Source organism: Delphinus delphis, chromosome 4 (assembly GCF_949987515.2).
Source record: "Delphinus delphis chromosome 4, mDelDel1.2, whole genome shotgun sequence".
NCBI lineage: Eukaryota > Metazoa > Chordata > Mammalia > Artiodactyla > Delphinidae > Delphinus > Delphinus delphis.
In genome coordinates this window covers 125,334,348-125,361,455 of record NC_082686.1, presented here as the reverse complement: position 1 = coordinate 125,361,455, position 27,108 = coordinate 125,334,348, and the positions used below count along the sequence as shown (strand labels likewise).

Sequence of the window (27,108 nt, the reverse complement as noted above, 5' to 3'; positions counted from 1 at the left end):
AGTTCCCGGGCAGACTTCTCCTAGGGCTTGAACAGTGGGAGGAGAAGCTGGGTGCTACTTACATGTAATTGCTCAGCGCTTCATTATAACTTCTTGCCTACAACTGTATTTGTGACTGGTATGTTTGGGTAAAACCTGGAATTTCTTTTTCTCTCTTTTCCTCCATCACCACTAAGAGCTCAGGCTCATCAGCGTGTTATGTGTATGTAGCTGGGTAACATTTTCAGAAAATAATCGAGGCTTTATTTTGCTCTTCCTAGCACCCCACTTTTCCTTTCCCCCATTCAAGTGGGTCTTTGTGCTCATGGGCCCAGTAGAATGCTGACGCAGAAGGGAAAACCCCAAGAACAGCCCAAGTTAAACCCTGGCTCAGCGGCACTCAGAGTCAGAAACCAAACGCAGTTATAGAAAATACAATTTTAACTTTTATACTCATGGATCACTCCAGCCCCTTGTTCAGTTTGTAACACAGACGCCCACTTCCTACTTTTTTTGGCTACTCATTTTTGAAATCTTCCTACAGTTTATTTCAGGATGAGGGGCAATACTTCACTCAGTCTGAGGCTATAGGAGAAAGAAAAATGGGCCCTGGGCACCTTCATTGACAAAACAAATTTATCGATTGCCTGTTATGTGCCAGGTCCCCCGTTAGGCATGGAGACGTAGATTTGAATCCAGCTACTGTCCTTGCCTCAAAGAATTTGTAGTCCAAAGTGTAGAGACATGTCATGTGCTCCAGAAAGCAACACGAGGTTGGTAACTCCCATAAAAGAAGTTTCTGCAGGGAGATGCCAAGAAGGCAGAGTAGGAAGACCCTGAGCTCACCTCCGCCCACAGCACAGCAAAATTACAACTATTTACAGAGCAACTATCTGTGAGGAGAACTTGAAGACTAGCAAAAAGATTTTCTACAACTAAAGACATAAAGAGGAGTCACAACAAGACCAGTGGGAGGAGTGGAGACACGTTATAGTCAGGACCCACACCCCTGGGTTGGCAGTCCACAAACAGGAAGAATATCACAGTCATAGAGGTCCTCTGCAAGGAGTGAGGGGTCTAAGCCCCACATTGGGTTCCCCAGCCTAGGGATCCTGTACTAGGAAGATGAACTCCCAGAATGTCTGGCTTTGAAAACCAGCAGGGCTTATGTTTGGGAGAGCTGGGGAGTTATAGGAAGCAGAGACTCTACTCTTAAAGGGCACATGCAAAATCTCACATGCTCTGAGACCCAGTCCAGAGGTGGTAGTTTTAAAGGAGACCGAATCACACCCACTTGCTGATCTTAGAGAGCATCCTGGAGACTCAGGAGGCAACTGGGACCACCCCCACCCTCCGAGAATGGGGATGGTGGTCCTTTTGGGGAGCTCATTCTTTTTTAAAAAAAAATATTTATTTATTTATTTATTTGGTTGCACCAGGTCTTAGTTGTGGCACGCAGGATCTTCGTTGTGGCATGCGAGATCTGGTTCCCTGACCAGGGATCAAACCCAGGTCCCCTGCATTGGGAGCACAGAATCTTAACAGCTGGACCAGCAGGGAAGTCGGGGGAGCTCATTCTATTGGGATAACGTCAGCACTGGCAAGTGCCATTTTCAAATCCTCCCTCCAGCCTATTAGCACCGTGGACCTGGGAGAATTAATATTGTTAAAATGTCCATACTACCCAAAGCAATGTACAGATGTAATGCAATCCCTATCAAAATACCCACAACATTTTTCACAGAACTAGAACAAATAATCCTAAAATTTGTATGGAACAACAAAAGACCCCAAATAGCCAAACAATCTTGAGAAAAAAAAGCAAAGCTGGGGGTGTCACGCTCCCTGATTTCAGACTATACTACAAAGCTACAGTAATCAAAACAGTATGGTACTGGCACATAGATCAATGAAATGAGAGCCCAGCAATAAACCCATGTGCTTGTGGTCAATTAATCTATGACAGAGGATCCAAGAATATACAATGGGGAAAAGATAGTCTCTTTAACAAGCGGTGCTGGGAAAACTGGACAGCTACGTGTAAAAGAATGAAATTAGAACATTTTCTCACACCATATACAAAGCTAAACTGAAAATGGATTAAAGACCTAAATGTAAGACTGGAAACCATAAAACTCCTAGAAGAAAACATAAGCAGAACACTTTTTGACATAAATCATAGTAATAATTTTCTTTGGACCTGTCTCCTAAGGCAAAGGAAACAAAAGCAATAATATTGTAATAACTTTGTGTGGAGACAGATGGTTGCTAGACTTATTGTGATGAGCATTTCATAATGTATGTAAATGCTGAATCACTATGTAGTACACCTGAACTTGACATAATATTGTAGGTCAACTATATTTCAATAAAAACTAAATTTTCTGGACAGTTGGATGACCAACCTTGAGAGGTGTGTGTATTTATAGGAGGATGTACCAAGGGAGGGGCCCATTCATCTTTACCGTTTGTTTCCTGTCTCTTCTTTTTAAGTCCTCTTATCCATGGTAAGCTATTTTCCCTAACTTCATAACAATTAGATTTGAAACCTTTTGTGTGAAAACGTGTCAAAGACTTGTTTTAGTTCTTTATCTGTAAAATAATAAGACTAGAGTTGATGATGACTACAATCCCTTCATTTCTAAAGTTCTGAGTCAATGAAAACTCCTGAAAAAAGAATTGATGTGTCTTCCCCACATTCTTATTTCCTCATCAAAGAACTTTGGTAGTGAATCAGTCCCTAATGCCCTGACAACTCTGAATCTCTGGAACACCATCACCTGTGTCACCTTTAGGGTTTAGCATGTGCTACATTGATTAATATTAATCAGTAGAGTGTAAGCTCCCAATGGACTGTTATGGGGTCTGACTCGTCATTGTTGGTGCATGCCAGTCTGTGGTCTAAATCAATGGTTGCTCAAAGTGGCTCGATTTTAGCATTACCTGGTGAGCTTTCAACACTACCTAATGGAAAAAAGACACACTTTCATGCCTCACGCCTAGATTTTCGATGCAGTAGGTCTAAGCTGGGGCTCAGGAATCATAACTTTAGAACATTTTCTTGGTGATTCTAATGATCAGGCATGTTGGAGAACCAATGGTCTAAACTGAACTGAAACACGTTGTGTGTAAGTGTGTGAGTGTATGTGTATGTGTGTGTTTGTATTTATAGTTCTGCCAATGAGATCTTAATTGCCTATCTGCCTGCCTTTCTTCCTTCCACTTAAGCAACTTCCAGACACACTCTCTGACCTCAGAGTTCTCATATAGCGAGGGAAGAATTATAGCATGTAACTCTTTGTGTCTTCAGTGCCCGGCCCCCAGTGGCCAGCACTATGATTAGTAATTGCTTTCTTGGTGACTGTGAGAAACCCAGTTTTTGGTATGCCTAGTTTACATAGTGCAGCCAATCAGCTTGGCAGGAGCAGAAGTGAGACTCTAGCTTGTGACACCCTCTAAGATCCTCCGTATTATACATCAGTCAGATAGACAATCCCACAGGCCTCTTTGTTTCACCCTTGGGGGACTCCAAAATTTCTTGATGATTGATTGCCTTTCAGTAGTCCTTTTACAGATGGGGAAACTGAGACTTAGAAAGCAACTTTCCCAGGATCCCCAAGCTGATATGTGGGTAGTTGGGGTTTGAGCTGAAATCATCAGAATGGATTTGACTCCATATTAGTGCCTGACTCATAAAACCAAAGCTAATGTCTTAACATAACACGTAGAACTGATAACACTTATTATCTTAATCCTGGGTCATACACAGGCTGACAAAATTATTACCCAAATCAGCTTTTTAAAAACATTGTTTTTTGTTTGAGCAAAGGAAGCATTTGTAGAAAAGATGAAAGGAGGGTGTTATTCATTCAATCTTTTGCCCCTACCTCCCCAAAAGCACACAATCTTTATTACCTCTGAATTTTGATTTCAATTTAATATACACAGGAAACGCTTGCAAATGATGGCAGGCCCAGAAGATTAGTTACAAGTAATTCAAAGATGTTAGCACAAAAGAAAACAAATAAAAATTATTTATGATCCATCAGTCGTTCTTTTTTCCCACAGATCTTAAAAATAAAAATTGGCCTTAGCTTCTCATTTTCAATGTGCTTTCTTCCTTTGACTCCCGTAAAACTTCCAACGATATTAACACCTCTATATACAAAGAAGCAGTGTGGCAGTACATGTGACCTTATACATTTTTCACTCAAAGAAAAAATTATGAAATATTTGCTTTGAACCTGCTCTTCGATTCTAAGAGGAAGCTAATTTGAAAGATTCATAAGTATTACTTAAGTGGCCAAACTATTTTTTATTTGAAACTAACATGAAACTCTAAGGTGAGCTGACCTGGTTGGAAAGGAGAAGGAATAACTCTGGCCTCCCTAAGTTTTGTCAGTTAGGAAGCAGATAGGAATTGGCAACCCCAAGAAGAGAAGAATAAGTTTAATGTATCTTCTCACACACCATTAAGTTAGGGCAGCTCATCATGGAGGTTTAGACTGGTCCATCTCCCTAGAAGGTAGAAAAGGTTAATTAATTACAACATCATTTTTTTTCTTTGCTTTCTCCTCCCGTCCCTTTCCCCTCCCCATCAGCCCTCTTATTCCTGATTACTCCTACCCCTTATTGGTTACCTACTGAATGTTTTCTGTACTTTTCTGACTTTGTTTCAGAGTTTTAATCTGTTACTTAACTTGTGCTTAGGCTATAGGTGTGGAAGCTTCATTTTATTTTCCATCATTTTATTATTAAAATAAATTTTGATATGGGGCTCAAGTGATGTATCTGAAGCCACAGTTAATAAGTAGAGGAGCCAGGACTTCATAAGTAGAGAACCTGGGGAGGTGAAACCCAGAGACTGTGTTCCTTTCCTTGAAGATATGCTGTCACATGGATTTCCATCCTCTTGAGGAAATAACAGTCAGTACAATGTACTGAGCCTTGTGTTACTAACATGGATTGGATGCTTTTTTTTTTTTTTTTTTTTTGCTGTGCTGCTTGGCATGTGGGATCTTAGTTCCCTGGCCAGGGATCAAACCTGTGCCCCTTGCAGTGGAAGCACGGAGTCTTAACCACTGGACCAGCAGGTAAGTCCCCAACTCTCAAGTTCTATTTAATTTTTTTCCTCATACTTCGATCTGTGCTTTAAAATAACTTTATGTGTATGAATAATTGACTGATCTGGCTTGCTCAGTAGTTGAAGTAATCACCTTGTCCTACTGTCCATAGGTTTATTTTTATTTTTCATATTGTTGATCATTTACAGTCTTATTTGGAGAGTAAATCCCAAAATGATTTTGTTTTATTTTTTGCACTTAAGAATGAGTTTTCTCTTCTATATCTTTTCCAAGGGAAAGAAAATACCCTTCCATATATTACTTGACGACTTTAACCCACTTCTAGATCTATTTAGGAAATAAAACATTTGGGGACAGACCGTGATGCGTATTCCTGACAATATGTGCCTGTAACAGATGTCCACTTCCTGTGGGGCTCTTCATGTAAACATCATGATAAACTTCTACATGTATATGGAGTAGGGGTAAGACTGAAAACTTTGGTCAGCTTCAGCCTGGGTACGTTAGCATCACCGAGAGCAGAACTTCCCTCAGCTGCGTGCCGAGAAGGAAAGACAAAGACCCCAACTCACCCGACAGCAGCCACAGCACTGATAGTCTCCACACAGGGTCCCCAGGAGGCCGTTGATCACCTGGATGGCACAGATAAGTATCTGAACCGCCCCTATGATCAGCAGGATGGAGAAGAGGGTCAGATGCCAGGGAATCACGTTGTCAGGCTTTTCGCACTGGCTCCATAAGTCCCTGTCCCTGAGGTAATCTCTGTCGGGAACATGAGGAAAAAAGGAGATGTTGGTAAAAAGTGCGCAATACCCTAGGCTAGAAAGTCACCATAACGATTTTTCTTCTGCAATACTATCTATCCAAGATATAAGCTCCATGAGAAAAAAAAAATCCCATAATAACAACACTTTTAAAAACAATACCTAACAATTTTATTGAGTATAGACTAAGGTGCCAGACCCCGTTCTGAACATTTAACACGTATTCACTCCTTTATTTCTCATAGAAACTTTATGGTTCTTTTCTTCCATTTCACAAATGAGAACATTGAGGCACAGAGTGGTTAAGTGACTTACCCCAGCTCACACAGCTACTGAGTGACAGAGTGATTTTTGTGAGCTGACCAGGAGGATGGGTAAGTTTAATATCTATTAAGGGGCAATGAAAATGAAGACACTGCAGGAGCAGAATCTCACAAATATTCACGGCCTTTATCCTACTATTGTCCTTAGGGACCTTTTGGACTTCTGATAAGTTATCTGTCACGTCTAGTGGCCGTGTGAAGCCATGTAAAGTACAGTTGTGTCGTATAGTTAAAGGGAAGAGCTCGATTCTTTTAAGGCCTACTTCTAGCCAAATTGTGAACTGACTCAGCTATATTTTTGTGAAGAGGTAGGGATTCCACCTGCAAAAAGAGTTAATTAACTAAAAGAAAGAAATAATCTGCTGCCTTAATACACATTTTATGAAAACTTTGAAATAGGAGAAACTGCAATATATTTATACAATATATACATTAGGAGTCCACTGCAATATCAAGGGCATCGTGCCTGAAGGAGAAATGTGAAGTGTGGTATCTTTAAGACAACAATGAGGGTAGAGCGGGTAAAGTCTCTGCATCTTTATATTCCTTCTCACGTTCTTAAAGCCACAAATTGGTCTCTCCCTCTTCCTTTACGCGTCCTCTCTCCTTTCAAGGCCTCAAGAGGAAACTCTCCGTCTGACTACTAAAGTCATCTCCACCTCATTGTTTTTAGATCATTTTGACCATCCGTCTCTGATGATTCCTCCAATGCATCAGCACACATGTATTTGCGATACATTCTGTATTAAGATTTTGAAAAATCTTTGAAATGATGGAAGATGCCCCAGAGTTTAGTCGAGCAGAAGAGATAAAGGGAAGAATGAGACTTTCGCTCTTGATTGAAAAATAAAACACTGTTTATCACATTCATTCACCTTCCCATGAGAATACAGGTTCTGGCAGCTCACTGGCTGTGTGACTTGTGTATCTCTCTGTAAGATGGGAATGACGATATCAAATCATAGGGTTAAATAAGGATTGAATGAGTTAACGCTAGTAAAGCACTTAGAACAGTGCCTAGCATATCGTAAGTTTTCCATAAACCCTGATATTGTTATTATTTTACTTAAGCTGAGCAGTCTGGTCTAAAAGAAAAAGGCTGGTATTTTGGATTCAGATGGACCTGGGTTTGAATCCAAGCATTCCTCTCACTGGCTGTGTATTCCTCATACAAGTCACCTACCACCCCCCACCCCCTGGCCTTCACATCATTTTCTTCATCTATAAAATGGGCTGAGAACAACCTCACAATTGTGAAATTTCACTGAGATAATATACCTATGTATGGCTGTATAAGACTTCTTTTCATTATGTTACTATTATTTTTAAAATTTATTTTTGTTTGCGTTGGGTCTTCGTTGCTGTGCGTGGGCTTTCTCTAGTTGCGGTGAGCGGGGGCTGCTCTTCGTTGTGGTGCGCGGGCTTCTCACTGTAGTGGCTTCTCTTGTGGAGCACGGGCTGTAGGCGCGTGGGCTTCAGTAGTTGTGGCACGTGGGCTCAGTAGTTGTGGTGCACGGGCTTAGTTGCTCTGCGGCATGTGGGATCTTCCCGGACCAGGACTCCAATCCGTGTCCAGGAAGATTGGCAGGTGGATTCTTAACCACTGCACCACCAGGGAAGCCCCCATTATGTTATTTTTAAAACACTCATTTTTCCATTCTGTTTTTTTCCATGTAGTCCTTCCTATCTTTACAATTTTTCAACTTGATGATTATAAGAGGTTACAAGAAGACAATATTTTCCAGGCACATTTTATAAAGAAAAGATCCTAAGGTGAAGTAATTGGCAGTCCCCAGTTTGGACCCTCGGCTGAAGAGTTTGTCCAGCGGTGGGACGACACCACCCCCTGGTGGTGATATTGTTGAACCGCTCACGGGGGAATTTGGAAGCAAGGATTGAGTTTGGGTGGAGAAATCCTCTCAGTTTCACTCCAGCTGCTGCCTCACCCCTTACAAACCCTCACGGATAGCTGTTCCACAGGCCCTTCTTCTTTCCCCCCAAACTCTCAGGTTCTGAGAGTCTCAGATCTCGGGAAATGATTGCTGCGTCCAACCCTCCAACCCCAGGTGAGAGGGCCCTAATTTTTCATGCATCTGGAGGCTAAACCATGCTTCCACATTCTGTGACATGAGGAGTTTAAACCCACTGAATCTCATCATCGTGAAGGGCGGTCCCACCTGAGATGCAGTAATTCCATCACTCAGAGTAGAACACCATGGATTTCATACAACTCACTTCTTGCCAGCAGCAAAGGTAGCTGAAGGAAGGAGCAGGGGAGCCCGAGGGCTTTGCCTGGGGAATTCGGGCGCCACCTCCTCTGAGACAGACCCCTTGATGTTCCTGCCCTCAGCTGGCTGTGGTACCCCTTCTGTGCTTCCCAGCCCTCTGGTTCCTTCTGGTACACAGTGCCCAGGACCCTGAGCTGTCCGCATCTGTCCATTTGTCTGTCTTCTCTTTGTGGCTATACATCCACAAGGGTGGAGACCATGTCCCCATCGCTGTCCCCAGTTCCAGCACAGGGAGTGTTCAGTAAATGAGCAGCTTTCATGTACGGGGTCCTGCCCGTGTTCTGGGCGCTGGGCAAGCTGCGTTCCATCATCCCTCCCAATCCTACGAGGAGGTGCTAGTTTTCTTGAACAATGCCCCAGGAAATATTCACTGAATGAATGAACATATACACAGATTAAGAAGATGAGGGGGGATGGGCAACATGGGGGAGGGGATTAAGAGGTACAAACAATTAGGTATAAAATAAGCTACAGGATATATTGGACAACACGGGGAATACAGCCAATATTTTATAATAATTATAAATGGAGTTTAACTGTTAAAAATTGTGAATCACTACATTGTACACCTGTAACTTATGTAATATTGTACACCAACTATACTCCAATTACAAGAAATGTACTGCTTAAAAAAAGACATTATTTAGAAAGTGTAAAAAAAAAAAAAAAGCTGAGGGGCTTACCTGGTGGCGCAGTGGTTGAGAGTCCGCCTGCCGATGCAGGGGACACGGGTTCTTGCCCCGGTCCGGGAGGATCCCACATGCCGCGGAGCGGCTGGGCCCGTGAGCCATGGCCCATGTGCTCCGCAACGGGAGAGGACACAACAGTGAGAGGCCCGCGTACCGCACACACACACACACAAATATATATATATATATATATATATAGTCCCTAATAGCCGTGTGCAGCTACTGAGTGCTTGAAATATGGCTAGTGTGATTGAGGAATTTTAAACTTTATTTCATTTACATGAATTTAAGTTTAAGTAGACACATATGGCAACTGTCTACTGCCTTGAGCAGTGCGGTCTAGGGGCAGAGGGATGTGTAATATAAAAAGACTAATAATACTCGAAGTTAGAAGACGAGAGTTTGCTCCCTGTCTCTGCTGCCCACTAATTGTGAGACTTGGAGCACATCACACTTATTCAGTCTGCCTCAGTGGGGAGTTACTACCTCTTGACGTTGTTGTGGAGATTAAATTATAAATTTATTTTTAAAAAAGTTCTTTCTAAACTACAAAGTACCGTGAAAATATTGTTACTTTAATGAGTTCTATTAACAATAACTCTCATGAAGAACCTACAGTGCTTTCAAGGTCGTTTTCCATAAATCTGCACCTTAAGAGATTGTTTAGTTATCCATCATTTGGGGTATTAGTGGAAGCCTTTGAGCTTAATGAGCAGTCATTCTCGTTTTCTATTATAAGATTTTCAATGGAAGGCACTGCTCCCTGTTTATTAATATTATTAGTTGCCTCATGTTGATGCTAATAAATGTTTTGTTTTTTTTTAAAGAGGATGTTGGGGGTAGGAGTTTATTAATTAATTAATTAATTTTTGCTGTGTGGGGTCTTCGTTTCTGTGTGAGGGCTTTCTCTAGTTGTGGCAAGCGGGGGCCACTCTTCGTCGCGGTACGCGGACCTCTCACTATCATGGCCTCTCTTGTTGCGGAACACAGGCTCCAGACGCGCAGACTCAGTAGTTGTGGCTCACGGGCCTAGTTGCTCTGCGGCATGTGGGATCTTCCCGGACCGGGGCACGAACCCGTGTCCCCTGCATTGGCGGGCAGATTCTCAACCACTGCGCCACCAGGGAAGCCCGCTAATAAATGTCTGAATGCAAGAGGTGACACCACCAACCTCCTTCCCTCAGGCCAACTGACGTGCCCTCTTCCATTATTTCTCCTGGTGTCTGTCAAAAGAGCACCTAGAGGTGAGATCTTGTGTAACTTCACCCCACAACTCCAGCTCTGCCTCAAAGGAGCAGCATGCCTGAGACTTGTAAACTGAAGATGGCGGACCTTGAACAGTGTCCCCCGTGGGCCTTTACCTGCTGGTGCCCCAGATGGTGACATGTGAGCATTGAAGGGTGTACCTTACCCGTCCAGGAAGGGGTAGCCCCACGTGCTGTTATTGACCATGAGGCATTTTGGACCCTTGTTGATTGAGACAGCTGAGATGATAAATGAGTATCCGGCACCCAAGACTCCAACCACAGCAAATATTGTGGAGGTGAACATCTGAAAGAGAAGGAGAGAGACCGCCAGGTTCTTAAGGTGTCCAGAGATTACACAGAGCACACCTAACTGGCCTGTTATTGAGCATGGTGAATATGGGGAAGTTACGGGGTATGCAGCCAGTTTTTACTGGAAATGGGGCCTGTGGAGTCTCCTAGAATGAATTTTGGTGTCTCATGTCCCTTTCTCCAACCCCATCCCCATCTTTTTCACCTATTCATTGATGACCCAAGTGCTAGTTATGGTTTGATACCTTTGAACCAGGATTTTTAACCTTGCTAAGAACAAATTGTCCTTCACAGGCCTAATGTGGAAGACCAGTCTATTACAGAATCAAAGAATCTTAGAATGGGAAGTGATCTTCAGTTCTGTGGTCCAATCATCTCACTGAGGCTAGGTCACAGTGGGACCTCATGTGGCAGGAAGGTTCTGCTTATGAGAAAGGGTAGAAGTCTAGAATTTCTCCTCATCCGTCCTAGTTACATTCCTTGAGTTCAAAAAGATTAAGTCCAACCTCTCTTCCATGTGGTAGCAACATTTAAAATATCTGAAGATATTTTATATCTTACACAAAAATATTTTCTATATGACATCTCTCCACCCCTTCCACCCTCTGTTAGTTTTCTCTTCTTTGGGTTACACAAGTCCAACGATTCCAGTTCTTTTAAATATTTTTATATGACAGATTAGTTAGTGAAAAACAGATTGTACTACATCTTTGTTTTAAATTATAAAATCAAGATAGAATATAGAATATAAAAGGCAGAAACAATCCTGGAGCCTATCCAGGCTAACTCCCTCTTAGAGATGAGAAAAAAAAAAGGGGGCCTAGAGAGGCAATGTCCATTCTAAACAGTAATTAGACAGTAATGTGGAAACGTTAATAATTCTGTAAATAGAGGTGGAAAATGATCACCTCTATTGCTTTGGGACATGAAGGTGTAGTGCAAAGTACAAGAGTTTAAAAGTCAGCAGAACCCAGTCTCAAATCTCAGTTTTGCTACTTTTCTCTGTGTGATGACTGGCTTTCAGTTTCTCATCTATAAAATGGACATGATAAAGCCTACCTAAGTTAGATGTGATAACCCAAGTTAAATGTCAGATACTTCCTCTTTCCCCTTCCCTGTATTACTATCAATCTTTTTACAGTATATATTTGAGGGTTTGAGGGTGGGGTTAGAGTGTAGAGAGGATCTAACTGTGCCTGGGCAACTGGAATCTGTGTAATCTATTTAGCTGGGGTTCATATTCATATCATATGTCATATCATATACAAATGTATTTTTTTTTGAAAATTTATTTATTTATCTATTTATTTTGGGCTACGTTGGGTCCTCGTTGCTGTGTGTGCGCTTTCTCTCTAGTTGCAGCCAGCAGGGGCTACTCTTCGTTGAGGTGCACGGGCTTCTCATTGTGGTGGCTTCTCTTTGTTGTCGAGCATGGGCTCTAGGCACATGGACTTCAGTAGTTGTGGCACGCAGGCTCAGTAGTTGTGGCTCATGGGCTTAGTTGCTCCGTGGCATGTGGGATCTTCCCGGACCAGGGCTTGAACCCGTGTCCCCTGCATTGGCAGGCAGATTCTTAACCACTGCGCCACCAGGGAAGTCCCTATAAATGTATTTTTGATGCAACTTTCCAAGACTGAGCTCTGGCTCCATGCACCGTGTCTGACTTCCCAAGTAGAACTGACCATTCCCTTCTTCATATTGAAAGAGAACAAGACCCTGTGGAGTTCCTGGGCATGGAAGCCTTTCCATGTCCCTGTTTCTTGTTTGTAGGGAACAGACTCTAGCCTCCATGACCTTCCCAGAATCCCAAAGAGCAGATTTGAACAGTTGCTAATCAGGGAATGGAGAGGATGCAGAGACAAGGGAGGAATAGCCAAGAAACAGTAATTCAGCCTTGGGGCAGGTCCTGGTTCCAACTCAAGGGATACACATAATAATATCTTTGAGCTCTTTATAGAACTAAAACCCTCAACAAATGGAAGATGTTAGCTTTCTTCATTCCAGAGAATGTCACAGTTTGATAACCTTGAGAAGCTCATCAGGATACCACTTGAGATCAGATTAAAGAAGTTCAGGCCCTGCATACACCCTGATCCTTATCAGCAAAGCTGCCCTTGAACCATTGCTATAAAACTCCTCACCAAATCCTCCTGGGTTGGGACACAGTTTTTCAGGGCATGAACCTGCTGTGTTCTCCTTTGCCAGGCAAAGCAATAAAGCTATTCTTTTCTACTTCACACAAAACTCTGTCTCAGAGATTCAATTTGGCACTGGTGAACAGTGGCCAAGTTTTCAGCATCCATATCTCCCACCTCCAGGGCTCTAGATTGTATCAGCTCCCATCATAGCACAGTATATATAACACATCACTGCATAGCTGTTTATGTCTGTCTTCCCCAGCCAGAGGACAAACTCCTTGAAGCCATGGACAGTGGGTTATTTGAAGATAGTTAGGACATTGCTCCAGCCCTACCACCAACAGTTTGTTTGTTTTTTTTTTCCCTCCCCAGCTTATCAAAGGCACTGGATAACTACTTATTGGATATTTTCAATGACTAAAGTTCATATACTCAGTATTTAGATTCTTCCTCTTAATTTTTATGCCTAGGGTATCCTAAACCCATTCCCACCATCAAGAACATTGTGAATATAATCTAGGTCAGAAGTAAATTAAAATTTGGGTCATTTTATTGTGTTAGAACAGGCAATCTCTTTTCCAAAGGATGTCTTGTTGAATAATTTTGGAAATTGTTGAATTGTATAAAGTTAAATAGGTTTCATTCCTGTTGTACTTCTAAGAATCTTTGTGATATGCTAATATGTATGGAGCTCCAAGGAGGGGATATACTATGTATACTGGAATGTAAGGAAAATTATTAGCTCTCAAATTATCCCTCAGAAGTGAGGGACTTGCTTTAGAGCTGTGCCCTTATTTCATCCGTCAGGTAATAGGACATTTCCTCAAATTTGAACAAACAAGTATTGTGTGGGAAAGACATTAGTCAGAAACAACCCAATTACTGTTGGATGACAGAATTATTTAAATATTTCCTTCTTAACACAGATTTGCTAATTGTTCTAGGAAAGTTGACCTCACAATTCCTAGTTCCAGATATTATAGTTAACAAGCCTTTTAAAGGGCATTCTAACATAAGTATGTTTAGTGTTTACAATTGTGGGGATCATTAATATACACTTGCAAGAGGGATGTCTGAATACTCTCTTCGTCTTATCTGAATTGATACTTATGACTGAGTGACATTTCCGCTGACAGCATCATACACGGATACAAAAATGTCATTAAATGGAAAAAAAAGATGTGCTGTGGGAAACTTTTGCTGGCTCCAGTGGTGTCTTTAGTGGGAGCAAAGACATTAAGGTCAAAAAACATGAAAACATTTTAAAATAAATGAGAGGAAAGAAGTAATATTTCAAAATCAATATATTAAAATTATTTTATATTTTATACATGTGCTTTAAAATATGCATATATCACAGAACGCTTATGCGTATATTCACGTTAGTCAAATAACTTTTTTTGAAACTGCTTTCTGGGAAAATAAGAGGTGGTTTTATACAAAGTTTCACCTTATATTTGGGTGTATATTGTAATTTGCAGAGTTTTCTGATCTCATAGGAGCCTATAACTTCTTCCCTTGAGCCCTTGCAACGACACACTTTGGGAGATGCTGCTCCAATTTAACGAGAGCTTATCTAGCTACTTCTCTGTCTCTGAGCAACCTCCATGCTCCAATCAACTTGCTGTTTAGTTAGACACAGCTGGTGTTAATCTAGGAATGGCTAGAACATTCCAGTAGAGCAATTGAAAGCTTATGCTCAGGTCAGTTTTTCCTAATGTTTTACCTCTTGTCCTTTCAGAGTGAGGCTCTGAGTGGTCTGGAAACATTTTTGACATGTGGTCCTTGGGATGGATTGGATTGTCTCAATGAAAAAAGAAGATTCTGTGAAGGAAGGGTCTCTCATCTTAAAATTGCTTAAAAGTGTTCAAAAGCCAGAATTTCCACTAAATAAATGGTTAAATATTCTTATAATTATGTTTTCACAAAAATGACGATCTCAAAAACCTTCTAGTGCAATCATCTCACTTTCTAGATAATGCAAAGAGCTTCATTCTGTGACAGCCTTAGACGTATTATCTCATTTAATCTTCTCAACAAACCTGTGAGGTGGGTGTGATTATCTACATTTTCCAGACAGGAAACTGAGACTACTAGAAATTAAGATAATTGCTCTAAGTCAAACAAAGAGTAAAGTGGTGGGAGTAGGATCAGTCCATGGCCACTTGTTTCCAAAGCCCATGCTTTTGTGACCTTCTCAAAGCACACATCTAGAAGGTGGCTGAGCTAGATTAAGAACTGGGGTCTGGGCTTCCCTGGTGGCGCAGTGGTTGAGAGTCCGCCTGCCAATGCAGGGGACACGGGTTCGTGCCCCGGTCCGGGAGGATCCCACATGCTGCGGGGCGGCTGGGCCCGTGAGCCATGGCCGCTGAGCCTACGTGTCCAGAGCCTGTGCTCCGCAACGGGGTAGGCCACAATAGTGAGAGGCCCGTGTACCGTAAAAAAAAAAAAAAAAAAAAAAAGAACTGGGGTCTCAGGGGAAGGGGCAGCATAGGGTTGGAGGATAAGACATACAAACTATTAGGTATAAAACATGCTACAAGGATATATTGGACAACACGGAGAATATAGCCAAAATTTTATAGTAACTATAAATGGAGTATAACCTTTAAAAATTGTGAATCACTATATGGTACACCTGTAACATATAATATTGTACAGCCACTATACTTCAAAAAAACAAAAAACAAAAAAAAAGAACTGGGTCTCCCTCCCAGTCTAGTATCCTGTACCTACCACCTCTTCAAATACACACACACACAGAAAACACACTGCCACTAGCGCCAGATATTCTATTAATTTGCAAATTTCTCTGTGAATGACATTGGTTCTCTCACAGAAATAAAACGACTGATAAGAAAAAAAATATCTTTTTGCTTATTTGACCTTCTGATCTTGAGTTCTAATTATTAGTCAGGAATCATGAAACTATTGATTATTAAGAATGGAAGAGTATCTAAAATTGCTGTCATAGAAAAGAAAAATCACTTTTCCAGGAAGGCAGTCTGGAAGTCTGCGGAAACCAGGGTTCCGGCCTCCTCAGTCACCCAGGCCCCCCCCTCCCTGGCCTCGGTTTCTGGTGGCAAACAGAAGAAAGGGGTGGGTGGTTCCAGATGGCCCCTTTGACTAAAGCAACTCCGGATTTCATCATCCACTGGCTGGTAATGAGAGGAGAAATCTGTCTTGTGCTATTCCTGCTGTGTGAGATGAGTGGAGGATTTTAGATATCATTCCTGGAACGTGTCGCAGGCAATGTTTACAGACACAAAAAGTGAGTACAGAGGCAAACAGTCCTCATTTTAGGCAAGTCTGAGTAAATGAAAAACCAAGTTAATATAAAATAGCAATGAGATAATTTTCCCCTTTATCGAAGAGTCCCCCTTGTAAGCACCTCTATCCCAACACTGTCCAACTGAAACATAATGCGAGCCACATACATAATTTAAAATTTTCTAGTGACACTTCTTAAAAGGTATAAAAAAATGAGATTAATTTTGATAATATATTTCCTTTAACTCAGCATATCCAACATATTATCATTTCAACAGGTCATCAATATAAAAACTACTAATGAGATATTTTACATTCTTCTTTTTACCAGTTCTTTGAAATCTGGTATGTGTTTTATACTTATGGTACATCTCAATTTTTCTTTTTTTTTTTTTCTGTGGCCAAACTCGCAGCATGCGGGATCTTAGTTCCCCCACCAGAGATTGAACCCACGCCCCCTGCAGTGGACGCGCAGAGTCTTAACCACTGGACCGCGAGGGAAGTCCCAGGTACCTCTCAATTTTTTTTAAAAAAATTTATTTATATTTATTTATTTATAACATCTTTATAGCAGTATAATTGCTTCACAATGGTGTGTTAGTTTCTGCTTTATAACAAAGTGAATCAGCTATACGTATACATATATCCCCATATCTCTTCCCTCTTGCGTCTCCCTCTCTCCCACCCTCCCTATCCCACCCCTCTAGGTGGTCACAAAGCACCGGGCTGATCTCCCTATGCTATGCGGCTGCTTCCCACTAGCTATCTACCTTACGTTTGGTAGTGTACGTATGTCCATGCCACTCTCTCACTTTGTCCCAGCTTACCCTTCCTCCTCCCCATATCCTCAAGTGCATTCTCTAGTAGGTCTGCACCTTTATTCCCGTCCTGCCTCTAGCTGCATGTAAAAGAACGAAATTAGTACATCTCAATTTTGATTGGCCACATTTCATACGCTCAATAGCCGCATGTGGATAGTGGCTCCTGTATTGGACAGTACAGTCTAGAACATGTGGAAGATTAATTTTTGGTAGTAAAAGTTAAAAAAAATGGATGGATATGGGCTGTACTGATTCCCTGATTACGGTTACTCGCAGGAGGGAGGGATGTATAACAGAGGAGGGCAAGACAGTGACCCTCAATTGAAGCAATAAGGTTTTATTTCTTTACAAAACTTTCTGAAGAAAATATGGCATCAGGTTACAATTTCATAAAGCTACAGGTAGTATGTTTTGTTTTTGTATTCACATTTGAAATATCTCAACTTGAAATAAAAAAAAATACTCTAAATAATTTTTCATAACTTTTCCAGAATGGATGACCTACATGAAGCAAGGTACACTATATGTCACTTTGTTTTAAGTCATTTCGTGTTCAGAAGTCTTTAAAAAATTGCTAAATTTACTACTCTGAGCTATTATCAATCTTAAAATGAGATGAAGTACATTCCATTTATCATGGGTTTCATGATACAAAACTTTTCATGTTAAAAGAGAAGTTATTGAAATCAAGTTGAATATGTCAGGGAGCAGATGCTTCAAGTTGGTGTTTTTTAAACTAAACAGGCAAAAGGCCTGGAATATTTCTGGAAGGAGACACAATAATTGGAAACACTGGTAACCTCTGGGGAAGGGCGTTGCCAGACTTTGAAGTCAGGAATGTGTGGCTTCCGTGGTAGTTTTTGTACTGTGGACATGTTTTCCCTATTCTAAATGAATAAATAGTAAAGGGGGACACTACTGTGTAGTGTAGTGGTCAAGGACGTGGGATACAGGCAGACAGATCTGGGTTTGAGTCCTGGTCCCTCCCTCATGAATTTGGGAAGGTCATCTTTCTAAGATCTCCATTTCTTCTTCTGTAAAATAAGCCTCGATAATAACTACCCGTCTCCCAGAGATCATAATATGTAAGATAACTAATCAAAAATAGGAAATAGGGAATCAAATGTACACATTGTCTCGCAAATCAGATAACCCCCAGGTGGGGTAGGTAATGCCTGGTACTTCACTGTGGGGATACCCAGAAATCTCTTTCGCCTATTTCCAAGATTTGGATCATTTCCCATGACATTAACAAGCACTTGATAAGTGTCATTGCTATATTATAATGTTTTAATAATCATAGCCTCACATACTTTAACCTTCCAGAAATACAGAGAGTATAGCTCTGGGGAGAAAAATAAAAGTAGACAGGCTGACTGTCTTATGGTTGCTCAGCGCTCATGTTCAGTTTGTATTTCTAAAGAAATATGTGTTAATGTATATGCTGTAAATACTTCCGTTGAAACGGAAGAAAATGCTCCCGAATTCACCATGTGGCAGCTTTAAGGCCTCCCCCTCTACCGGGCTCTGGAGGCGGACCATGTGGGATGAGATCCCAGCTCTGCCCTGGTCCGTGGTGTGTACTGTGTCAGCTGAAGCAAATGGAGGAGGGGCGGGAGGCTGAGAAGGGGGGAAGGGTGGGTGGTTCGGAGACATGGTATTTTGAGGCTTGGGCAGTGGCAACATGTTGGGGGAACATCTCTGGTGGGCACGAAGGTTCCTCTCAGCAAGTTTTCTAAGAGGTACATAGATATTACTTGAAGTGTTTTCTCGCTTAAACGTGAATGTCCTCCTGTATTTTCTGCCTCAGCCTTGGAAAGCCCGGGAAGACAGACAGGGGCGTCGCGGGTGTGGTGATCGGAAACTCAACTTGCAAGAGCTTCAGTTTCCTTATTTATAAAACGAGAAGTTTAATGCCTAACTCATTAGGGGCTGTTGTGAGAATTGAGCCTGGTCAAGTACGGAAATCACCTGAAATCCTCCCAGAACGTTCATTTACTTCATTCATCCAACAAGCATTTATTGAGGACCTATGATTCCTCAGTACCCCCAGGCACTTGGTACTACTCTCCCCTGCCCTGCACGCTAAGGCTTGCAACCTCTTCCCCCATTCTTGCAATGTCCTTACGAAAGGTAGCAACTGCCACGGTCCATTTTACAGCAGAGGATTTTGAAGCCAAGAAAACATTTACTGAAGAAATAGGGTTTCATACGTTATTTCTCCTTTTAAGATAATCGGTTATTTCAAAAGAAGTGTCTTCTTACATCCCCCTCCAACGGGCTGTCCTTCCAAGGAATGCAGAGGCGGCTGTGCTCTTGGCCTCAGGAAGTACTGACGGCAGAAGTACTTACACAGGAGGCATCCCTAAGGGGCACTGGTGAGCCGAGCTGGTCATGGGGAGAAGTGCTGACTCTACAGTGAATAGACTGATTTATGAACTATCCAAGATCCTCCTTCAGAACAGGTCTGTCAATCATCTGACACTGCCTATGGGTTGGGGGGCGGGGGGGGGGGCTTTATCGGCCTGATATACTTTCAGAATGCTGAAATGCCAGCCTACCCCTAAATATCTCCTTTATCAGGCCCATTATTAGAGACACTCTTCTGAGTCAAGGTCAAGGTCTTCTAAAGGCTCTTATTAAAGAATATACTTAACACAAAAGCATTGATAAAATTAATCAGCTGTCCCATTGGACCCTGAGATGTCAAATTTTTTTCTTTCTTTAAGGATTAGAGGGCAGGAGACCTTGACCAACCACAGATCAGCAGCTAGGGCACCTCCAGTTTTGGAGAACGAGGTTGAGACCTAACTACAAACCCAGGCCAGGGGTTCCAAAGCCCACCTTGGAAGTCACCCTCTTCTCATAGCTTTTGCCCCAGGGCTCCCTTTTCTCAACTCTCATTTACCCTAATTTATTTAAAAGATTGCAGATCCCTGGGACTGGGTTTCAGTCTTGCTCTGCCTCAGAGGAGAGTTTGCCTCTATTTTTTAGTTTCACTATGAAACTACCAATTAGGTGACCTCAAGATTTTTTTTTTTTCCCAGCTCACTGTCTTGCTTTATCTCTACAGCCATCACATCCTGCTTCCACTATTGATTCATATGTCCTGGTTTTACTACCCAAGAGAAGGGAAGAGAATGATGCAGCTGACTTCTGGGGAATATTCCAGAAAGATGCAGCAAAGAAGAGAGGAGAGAGAGAGACCAGGAAACAAACGATGGAGAGCAAAGCTGTGAAGACAGCCGCAGGATTTAGCTCAGCAGCCCTTGGCCTAGTCTGTTCCTGCCTCACAGACCTTTCTGCCCAACAGGATTTCTTACACCACGTTCCTCAGAAGCCCAGTGTTCCTTAAACACTGGAGGGGAAGGCTGTGAGCCTTTGGAAAACTAATTCAAACCTTTAGCATTATAGTACCAATCAAATTATGCTGCAGCTTTTTTTCTTTTTGTCTGACAAAATGTTTGTAAATACCTTTCTTTAGAAACTGATGATTGCTCCAGAACCTCAGAACCTTAAGGAAACTTGGCTCTAAAGCAGGGGCATGAACCCAGTGGCCCTTAGGGGTGGGTGAAGAGCTCAGTCACGCCCAGTGCAGGCCGTTTTTGTGTCAAAATGGAGGCCCAGGAGTAACAGGTTACTTTTTTGTTTTTCGAAAAAGAAGTAAGATATCTAGATATTTTTTGTGAGATCTCTCTACTTTTAAAAGTTGGCAGCTGACAAACAAATGAACCCCAAACAAGAAATCCTTCTGCTGGCCACCTAGAGTGCGGTGCGCCTGGTACAGGGCAGCCCTGGCTGTGTCTTTGTTTCCAGCTGGCAGAGCTGGTCCTTTGACGGGCACTACCCTTGTGGACAGTCAGCCAGTGGCCAGGAGGAGTCATCCTCAACCCACACCAAGGGCAGATGGCCCCCGTGGGGTGAGGAAACCCAATCAGACAACTAGAATCGGGCAGATTGTATTGACTCAACGGTGCTTGTAAAAATGTGACTTTTCTGCCTCTTCTTGGACTTCATATAAATCTAATTTAAAATCACTCTTTGCACAATACTTTGAATATTGTTCCGCACCTCACTTTGGTTATGTATAAACCTAAAAACGAAAGAAATAAACAAACAAAAACCCTGGCTTTATACTGGCTAATCTTCAGACTTCTACTCAGCATCAGGGAATGAGCTGTTAGATTTCTAACCAATTCATCCAACTTTCTTAATTGCTAATTTTTTTCAAATTCTTGTTTCCAATTTATTGCCCCCAAATCCACAAGGTATAGTGGGATTACATTTCAAAGAGAAAATGAGTTACATATTTATTCCTTTCCTTTGTAATTAAGTCTAGTAAAATATTATATATAGCACATGTTACATAATTGTAGCAAATGAATTGTGGTTGATTTTTACATCTCTTTGTAAATGATGATTTTAAATGTTGCTATAATAACCAATGCTTGATGGTGTTAAAAAGGTGAGAACATTCTCTTTGAATGATCCTCGATCTCACATGGAAAAGCATCATCGTATTTGCAGTGCACTAGACTCAGCCCTTCATATGTAGTCAATAGATATTTTTTAATTGACTGAACAAGTAGTGATGAGAAGGAAATGTTAGAGATGATTCTGTTTCAGGACAAATTGCTACACCTTTCCCTTTAAGAGGTTACGGTAAGAGTGCGTAATTCATCATCGGGGTTCTCTTAGATGGACAATTGAATCTCAGGAAATTAGAGCAGGAGCTGGTCTTACTCATCATCCAGCCAGTAATTCCAGTTCATCCTTCTTCATTTTTGCCACATCAATGTACCTGAACTCAATATTTTTCTTTAAGTCAACTCTCTATTTTATTCATTTATATCACCTCTGTGAATGAAAAACTAGAATCATTAACTCACAAAAACAAAATATTATTGAATTTCTAGTTAACGTTTCTTGCATTCCTGGAGCTGGAGACTTGGTAGAGAGGGAGATTACAAAGGATTAGAAATAGTAAAGACATTTCCATCAACATTAGAGTTTTCTTGATAGAATTGAGAGGACTGAAGGAGAATCAAAATTAACTTTCTATGTTATTGAAAGAGCACATCTGTGTACTAGCAGAGCTTGTCTGTACTTGGGACATTCTGATCTAGTCCAACTTCCTCATCTTATAGATGAACAGAGGACGTCAGAGAGAATCCTAGTTGCGGAAATGGAACCCAACCCCACTCCCAGCCTTCTTCCCACTCCAGCTCGGAATGGTGAAGCCTAGTTTCTCTAGCTTGCCCACTGAAGATGGATGGCTGCAGGAAACGAGAAAGGAAACAGAAGGCCCGAGGTAAAATCCAGGTAGAGGTAGGGAATTGCTGAGCCTCTGAAGCAGTGAAGCTGGCAGTGGTGTGGATGGAGAGTTTAGGGGACTATCGGGGAGAGGATGTTACCAACTGTTATCCTGTCCCAGCTCCCCTCTACAGATGAGGCAATGCAGAGCCAGAGAAGGGAAATGACTTGCCCAAGGTCTCAGGGCTTCGAAGTGGCAGAGGGAGAGTCACAGCCCCCATCTCTGCCTTCCGAGCATGCATTCCTTACATGGCATCACTGCAATTTTCCAACTCTGATATCCCTGCCTGTTTGTAACATTTTAAATGGTACTCATACCCTATAAGTAGAAGGGTTTTACATTTTTATGATTATTGTTATTTTGCATCAGCAAGAATCCCACTTTCATCCCTGTACCAGCCGCCCCCAGAGTCCTGCCTGGGGCCGGTAACTCATCCCCACGCCCAGCGCAAGGAGGCAGTGCGCCCCGGAGCAGTTCTGGTGGCTGCGCCTCCCCCCTCCCCCCTCGCCCCCCAACTCACCGCAAAGCGTTTCCCACAGCTCTCGTTGCCACAGCACATGCAGCAGTCATTGTTCTCCAGGCCCAAGAACACCAGCGCAGGGAAGATCATCTACCAGCAAAAGAAGCACCTCAGAGTGGGTCTGGTCTGGCATGTGAAGGGGGGGCCCGAGCCTGCCTGCCTGTATGAGGAACCACATCCGCAACGTGGGACTCGGTGGCCAGAGGACGGCAAGAGCTAACGGAGCCTGGCTGGTGGGTAGACAAGTATTATGGAGTCTTTAGGTTCTATCTGGCCTAACTGCAGCTCCAAGGCAAGATGTCAAGATATGACACCCCGAGTTTCCATTTACATGGTGGGTTAGGATAGGGATAAGAAACTTGTCCTCAGTTGGCATGAAACATGAATCTCTCTCTCTCTCTCTAAACCAGAGGCCCCCAACTGCTATTGGAAACAAGGGGTAAAGAAATCATTAGCACAAGAGTGGAAGAGGAACCCACAGACACCTCCTTCTCTTGGTGGGTTTTAGTCAATCGATTAACTAGAAAATGCGTGCTCCTTCCCCAACCTCTTCAACCCGGCACCCACCGCAGCATTATCTTGTTAAAGATATTATGCGGCTCTCAGTTTGGTTCAGGGAAGTCAACTGACCCATGGGAGCTGCCCGCCTAAGCTTGGGGATTTCATGACTTAGTCAACTTAGTGCACATGCCCCTGGCAAGTCCCAACGGGGAAGGGAAAAGATTAAAGTGCTGACTTTTCATCGTGCGATGCTTGGGCTTTCGTTAGCAACTAAACCTCTTCCTGTTCAGTAAGTACCCAATTTTAAAAGGATGGAGCGAAAATCTCCTTTGGGGAGATTTTAAGGCTTCCTTACTCACCAAGACCCCGCTTCCTAATATTCCTCCAAAATACCAGACCTCGTCAGAAAGGTGGTCATTGTCGTCTATCACTTTCCCTCCAGGGAAAAATAGCAGGAGGTGAGCCAGGAAGCCAGACACAGCGAGGGGAATGAGGGTGCTGCCCAGGCACTTGGCACACCTCTCAGTGCACATGCCGGGGAGGTAGGATGCAGGTCTCGCTATGAGCCCCCTCGATGCCTCCTTTACAGGCTCTCTTCTGAGTTATCCGCCGCAGAGGCGTAATAATTGTCCCCAGATCAATCCAGACGTTGGAGCTGAGAAGCGAGATCGCCCTGTGAACGGTGTCCTTGGAGTCGCTGCAGCTTCTCAAATATAGCAGAACCTCGATGGCGATGGACATTTATACGTTCTCCCTGACCCGAAGTCTTTTTTTTTTTTCTGCACCCTCATAAATAAGATTACGTTCATTGCGATTTTGCCATGGAGACCAATAACCTCTGTTAATAATCCACCAGCACAGACAAGACACTCAACCTTGCTGCAATTGAACCTAGGGCTGGAACAAACAGCATCTGGGACGACTGCACCTTTCAACTGACAATGGCCTCCGCACAAATCAGGAACTATTTCCCCCAGGCTCTTTAGAAATCACTGTAAAATTGAGTTACATCCTAGCTGAAATCATGTCTCCTGAGGACTTAATGGTCTACAGTGCGTGTCTTTGTCCTTTCTGCTGAAAGCCTAGCGTGCAAAAGAGTTATTTGAAAGAGCTTCTGTTTTCCTCAATAGGAAAATAACAATGTGATGGCCTCGTTGGGTATTGCTGAGCTCAGGCCTACAGGAAGTTTTTAAAGGACAAAATCAGAATAACTATTTATTTTATTGCCTGATTACTCTATTTCTATACTTGCTACTCCATTCAGTTCTATCTCTTTCCCAACCTGGCGTGATAGAAATAGCAAAAACTGTTTTCCCAATCACCTTGTTCACCTATAGCTTCCATGCAGGAATAAAAAGCTCCACCTTTACAAAGGATAAGGGGAAAGGGAGGTCGGCATTGGGTGGAGAAGAAAGATACTGACGAGTGGATTGGAGGCAGAGCAATCTGGCAGCGTAAGAGGAGGTAAGATGGGACCGCTACCGGAAATTTTGCCAACTGCCCGGGGCAGGATTCTGTTACTAATTTGCTTTGTGTCACTTTAAGAAAGTCTCTGCCATGCCTAGCCCAAGCCCTGCTTTACGCAATGACCCTGCTCAGTACTGGTGCTATGTAACAGCTGAAGGACTAGGGGGTGGAAACGGAGCCTGCTAGCTCTTTGTTGAGAGCCTAGAGGTTAGAATAAGACAGTAGGTAGAATTTCATAGTCAAACTGTAGCTAAATAAAAAGCAAGTCACATCATTATCATGGTGAGACCTGTCCTACAATGGAGTTGGCCACCTGTTTCCAGGGAAGCAGTGGGCAGTGTTCTGCGAGGGCTCAGGGACCCTTGACCAGGGAAGCTGTGGACAGGATTCCAGAGGAGTCAGGTGGGATGGACGCTGAGTTTCCTTCTGAAGATTCTGTGAAATGTGCATTGGTTGCTCCTTAAAGATACTTTCTGAGATCTCAGGGTTGGGGCGAGAAGAAAAACAGCAAATGTTTATTAAGCATGTATAATGTACTAAGCACAGACCACGAGGATGTCATGTCCCTTCTACAGGGGAAGGCACTAGGGCTCAGAGAGGTTAAATACATTTTGCTAGTTCATCCCAGCATAGTAAGGCGAGGAGTTAAGATTTTAAAACAAGACCCTTTGTCGCCAAAACCCAGGCTATTGTCTCCCTAATAGATTTTCTCTTTTAGAAATTAACAAAATATTATCTTTTCAATATAAACAATAGAATGACGCCATGTGTGAAGTATATGGGTACAGTGGGATATACTTCCTTCTGAACAACGACAAACAATTGTGATTTTTTTTCTTATTACAAAGTAATACGGGATTTTTTTTGTGGGGTGGGGGGTAGAAAAGTCACATAAGAGATAAGATAAGATAAGATAAGCAGAAGGAAGAAAAGGAAAACCAGCTGTACTCCTACCACCAGCAGGTAAGGACTGCTATCACTTTCCTTGCAGTTGTTTTCCAACACTCTGAGCACGTGCAACTGAGCTTTCGTTGTCACCCACCAGCTTTGACAGGGAGTTCTGAGAATAGTGCCAGGAGGAAGACAAGAGTTCTCAGGATGTAAGTGTTGAGTTCATCTTTGTAGATGTCACCTTGGAGCTAGGCAGCTCTCCTTTGGGGACTGGGCAGTTTTTTCTTTCTTCAGAGACTTTTGCCCCTAGAAGTTACCCAAGGCATTTGAATAACACTGGGCAACATAGCCCTGATGTCCTAGACTTTTCAGACTAGTAACTGGAGTTACCAATCACTAAGTGAACAGGTGAGAGTAAAAGATACTGTGGACCACAGTTCAGTTTTCTTCCACGAATCTTGAGAAGATGTGGTACATGAGTAACTATGAGGGAGAGGCCTGAGGTCATTTATTTCCTATGTGGAAAAAGGGAAACACTGACAGTCACCCTTCTGGAATGCCCTGACTTCAGATACTTGGAGGGTGATTAATTCATTTATTGTTCAGCTATTCATTGTGCCTTTAGACCTGCAAGCAGGAAGTGGAACACCTAATCTGGGGGAAGGGGATAGGGAGGGGAGGGAGGCTTGGTGAAATTCGCCCTCAGGAAGGGTGGGGTCATTGTTCTAGGCACTCAGGAGATTCAGGCAACTGATCTTGTGACACGCAGGCTTGATGTTTGCTGTTCACTCTGTTTAGCAGTGAAGCCCTTGAACCACAAGGGCTAGAGCCCTCCTTTTCAGAGACAGCAAGGAGGAGGTGGCTGAGACCGAACCCCACTTTGGATCCTGTCCTGCAGGAAGAAGACCTCAGAAGTGAGAGCAGATGGCAGCTCTGGAAGGGACAGAAAGTGATCCTTGCAGAAAGAAAAGGAGAAGAACATGAGCCTGGTGGCTCTCCTCCCGGACCACACCCTCTGGGAGTTTGATGGCAGAGGATTAAGCAGCGGAAAGCCCGGGGGTTCCTGGCAGTGATGCAGGCACTCCATCCCTAAGCCAACGAGCAGTGCACTTGGAGATGTTTTCCAGGTAACTCTGACGACCGGCGGGAGGCATGCACGATACTTGGGTGATGCTTTCTCAGCCTGCTAAACTCTTCGCCTGGCAATAGATGAAGAATCATCAATTCAGTGCAATCAGTAAGTGTGTTTGAAGCACCCACAACGTGTCCACCAGTGTGCCAAGTGCTTTCCTAGTGAACAAAATAAATCTGACTTACTTTCTGCCCTCAACAGTATTACAATCTGTTACTTGGGACAAGAGATAAAAAAAAAAAAAAAATTCACGCGCAGAGGTTAAATGAATTAACTGCTCCTGAGCAGAAGTAGATTAGGTTCTTCTGCTCATCTTAAAGTAGATCAGGTAATTCTTCAGCTTTACATATTGTCATTGGGGTTACTCGCTC

At 42.7% G+C, this 27,108-nt stretch overlaps 1 protein-coding gene across 1 annotated transcript; it reads right to left on the bottom strand.

Annotated features, from left to right (window-relative positions):
• Positions 1–3,897: 3,897 nt before the first annotated feature.
• Positions 3,898–24,012, bottom strand: TM4SF4 (transmembrane 4 L six family member 4). The gene is made up of 5 exons (XM_060011405.1): positions 23,607–24,012; positions 22,747–22,836; positions 10,539–10,678; positions 5,636–5,825; positions 3,898–4,497 (listed from the first exon to the last, which is right to left on the bottom strand). Exons 1-5 carry the CDS (start codon positions 23,778–23,780, stop codon positions 4,480–4,482), a joined length of 612 nt encoding a protein of 203 aa, XP_059867388.1. The 5' UTR covers positions 23,781–24,012; the 3' UTR covers positions 3,898–4,479.
• Between the last annotated feature and the right edge of the window lie 3,096 nt (positions 24,013–27,108).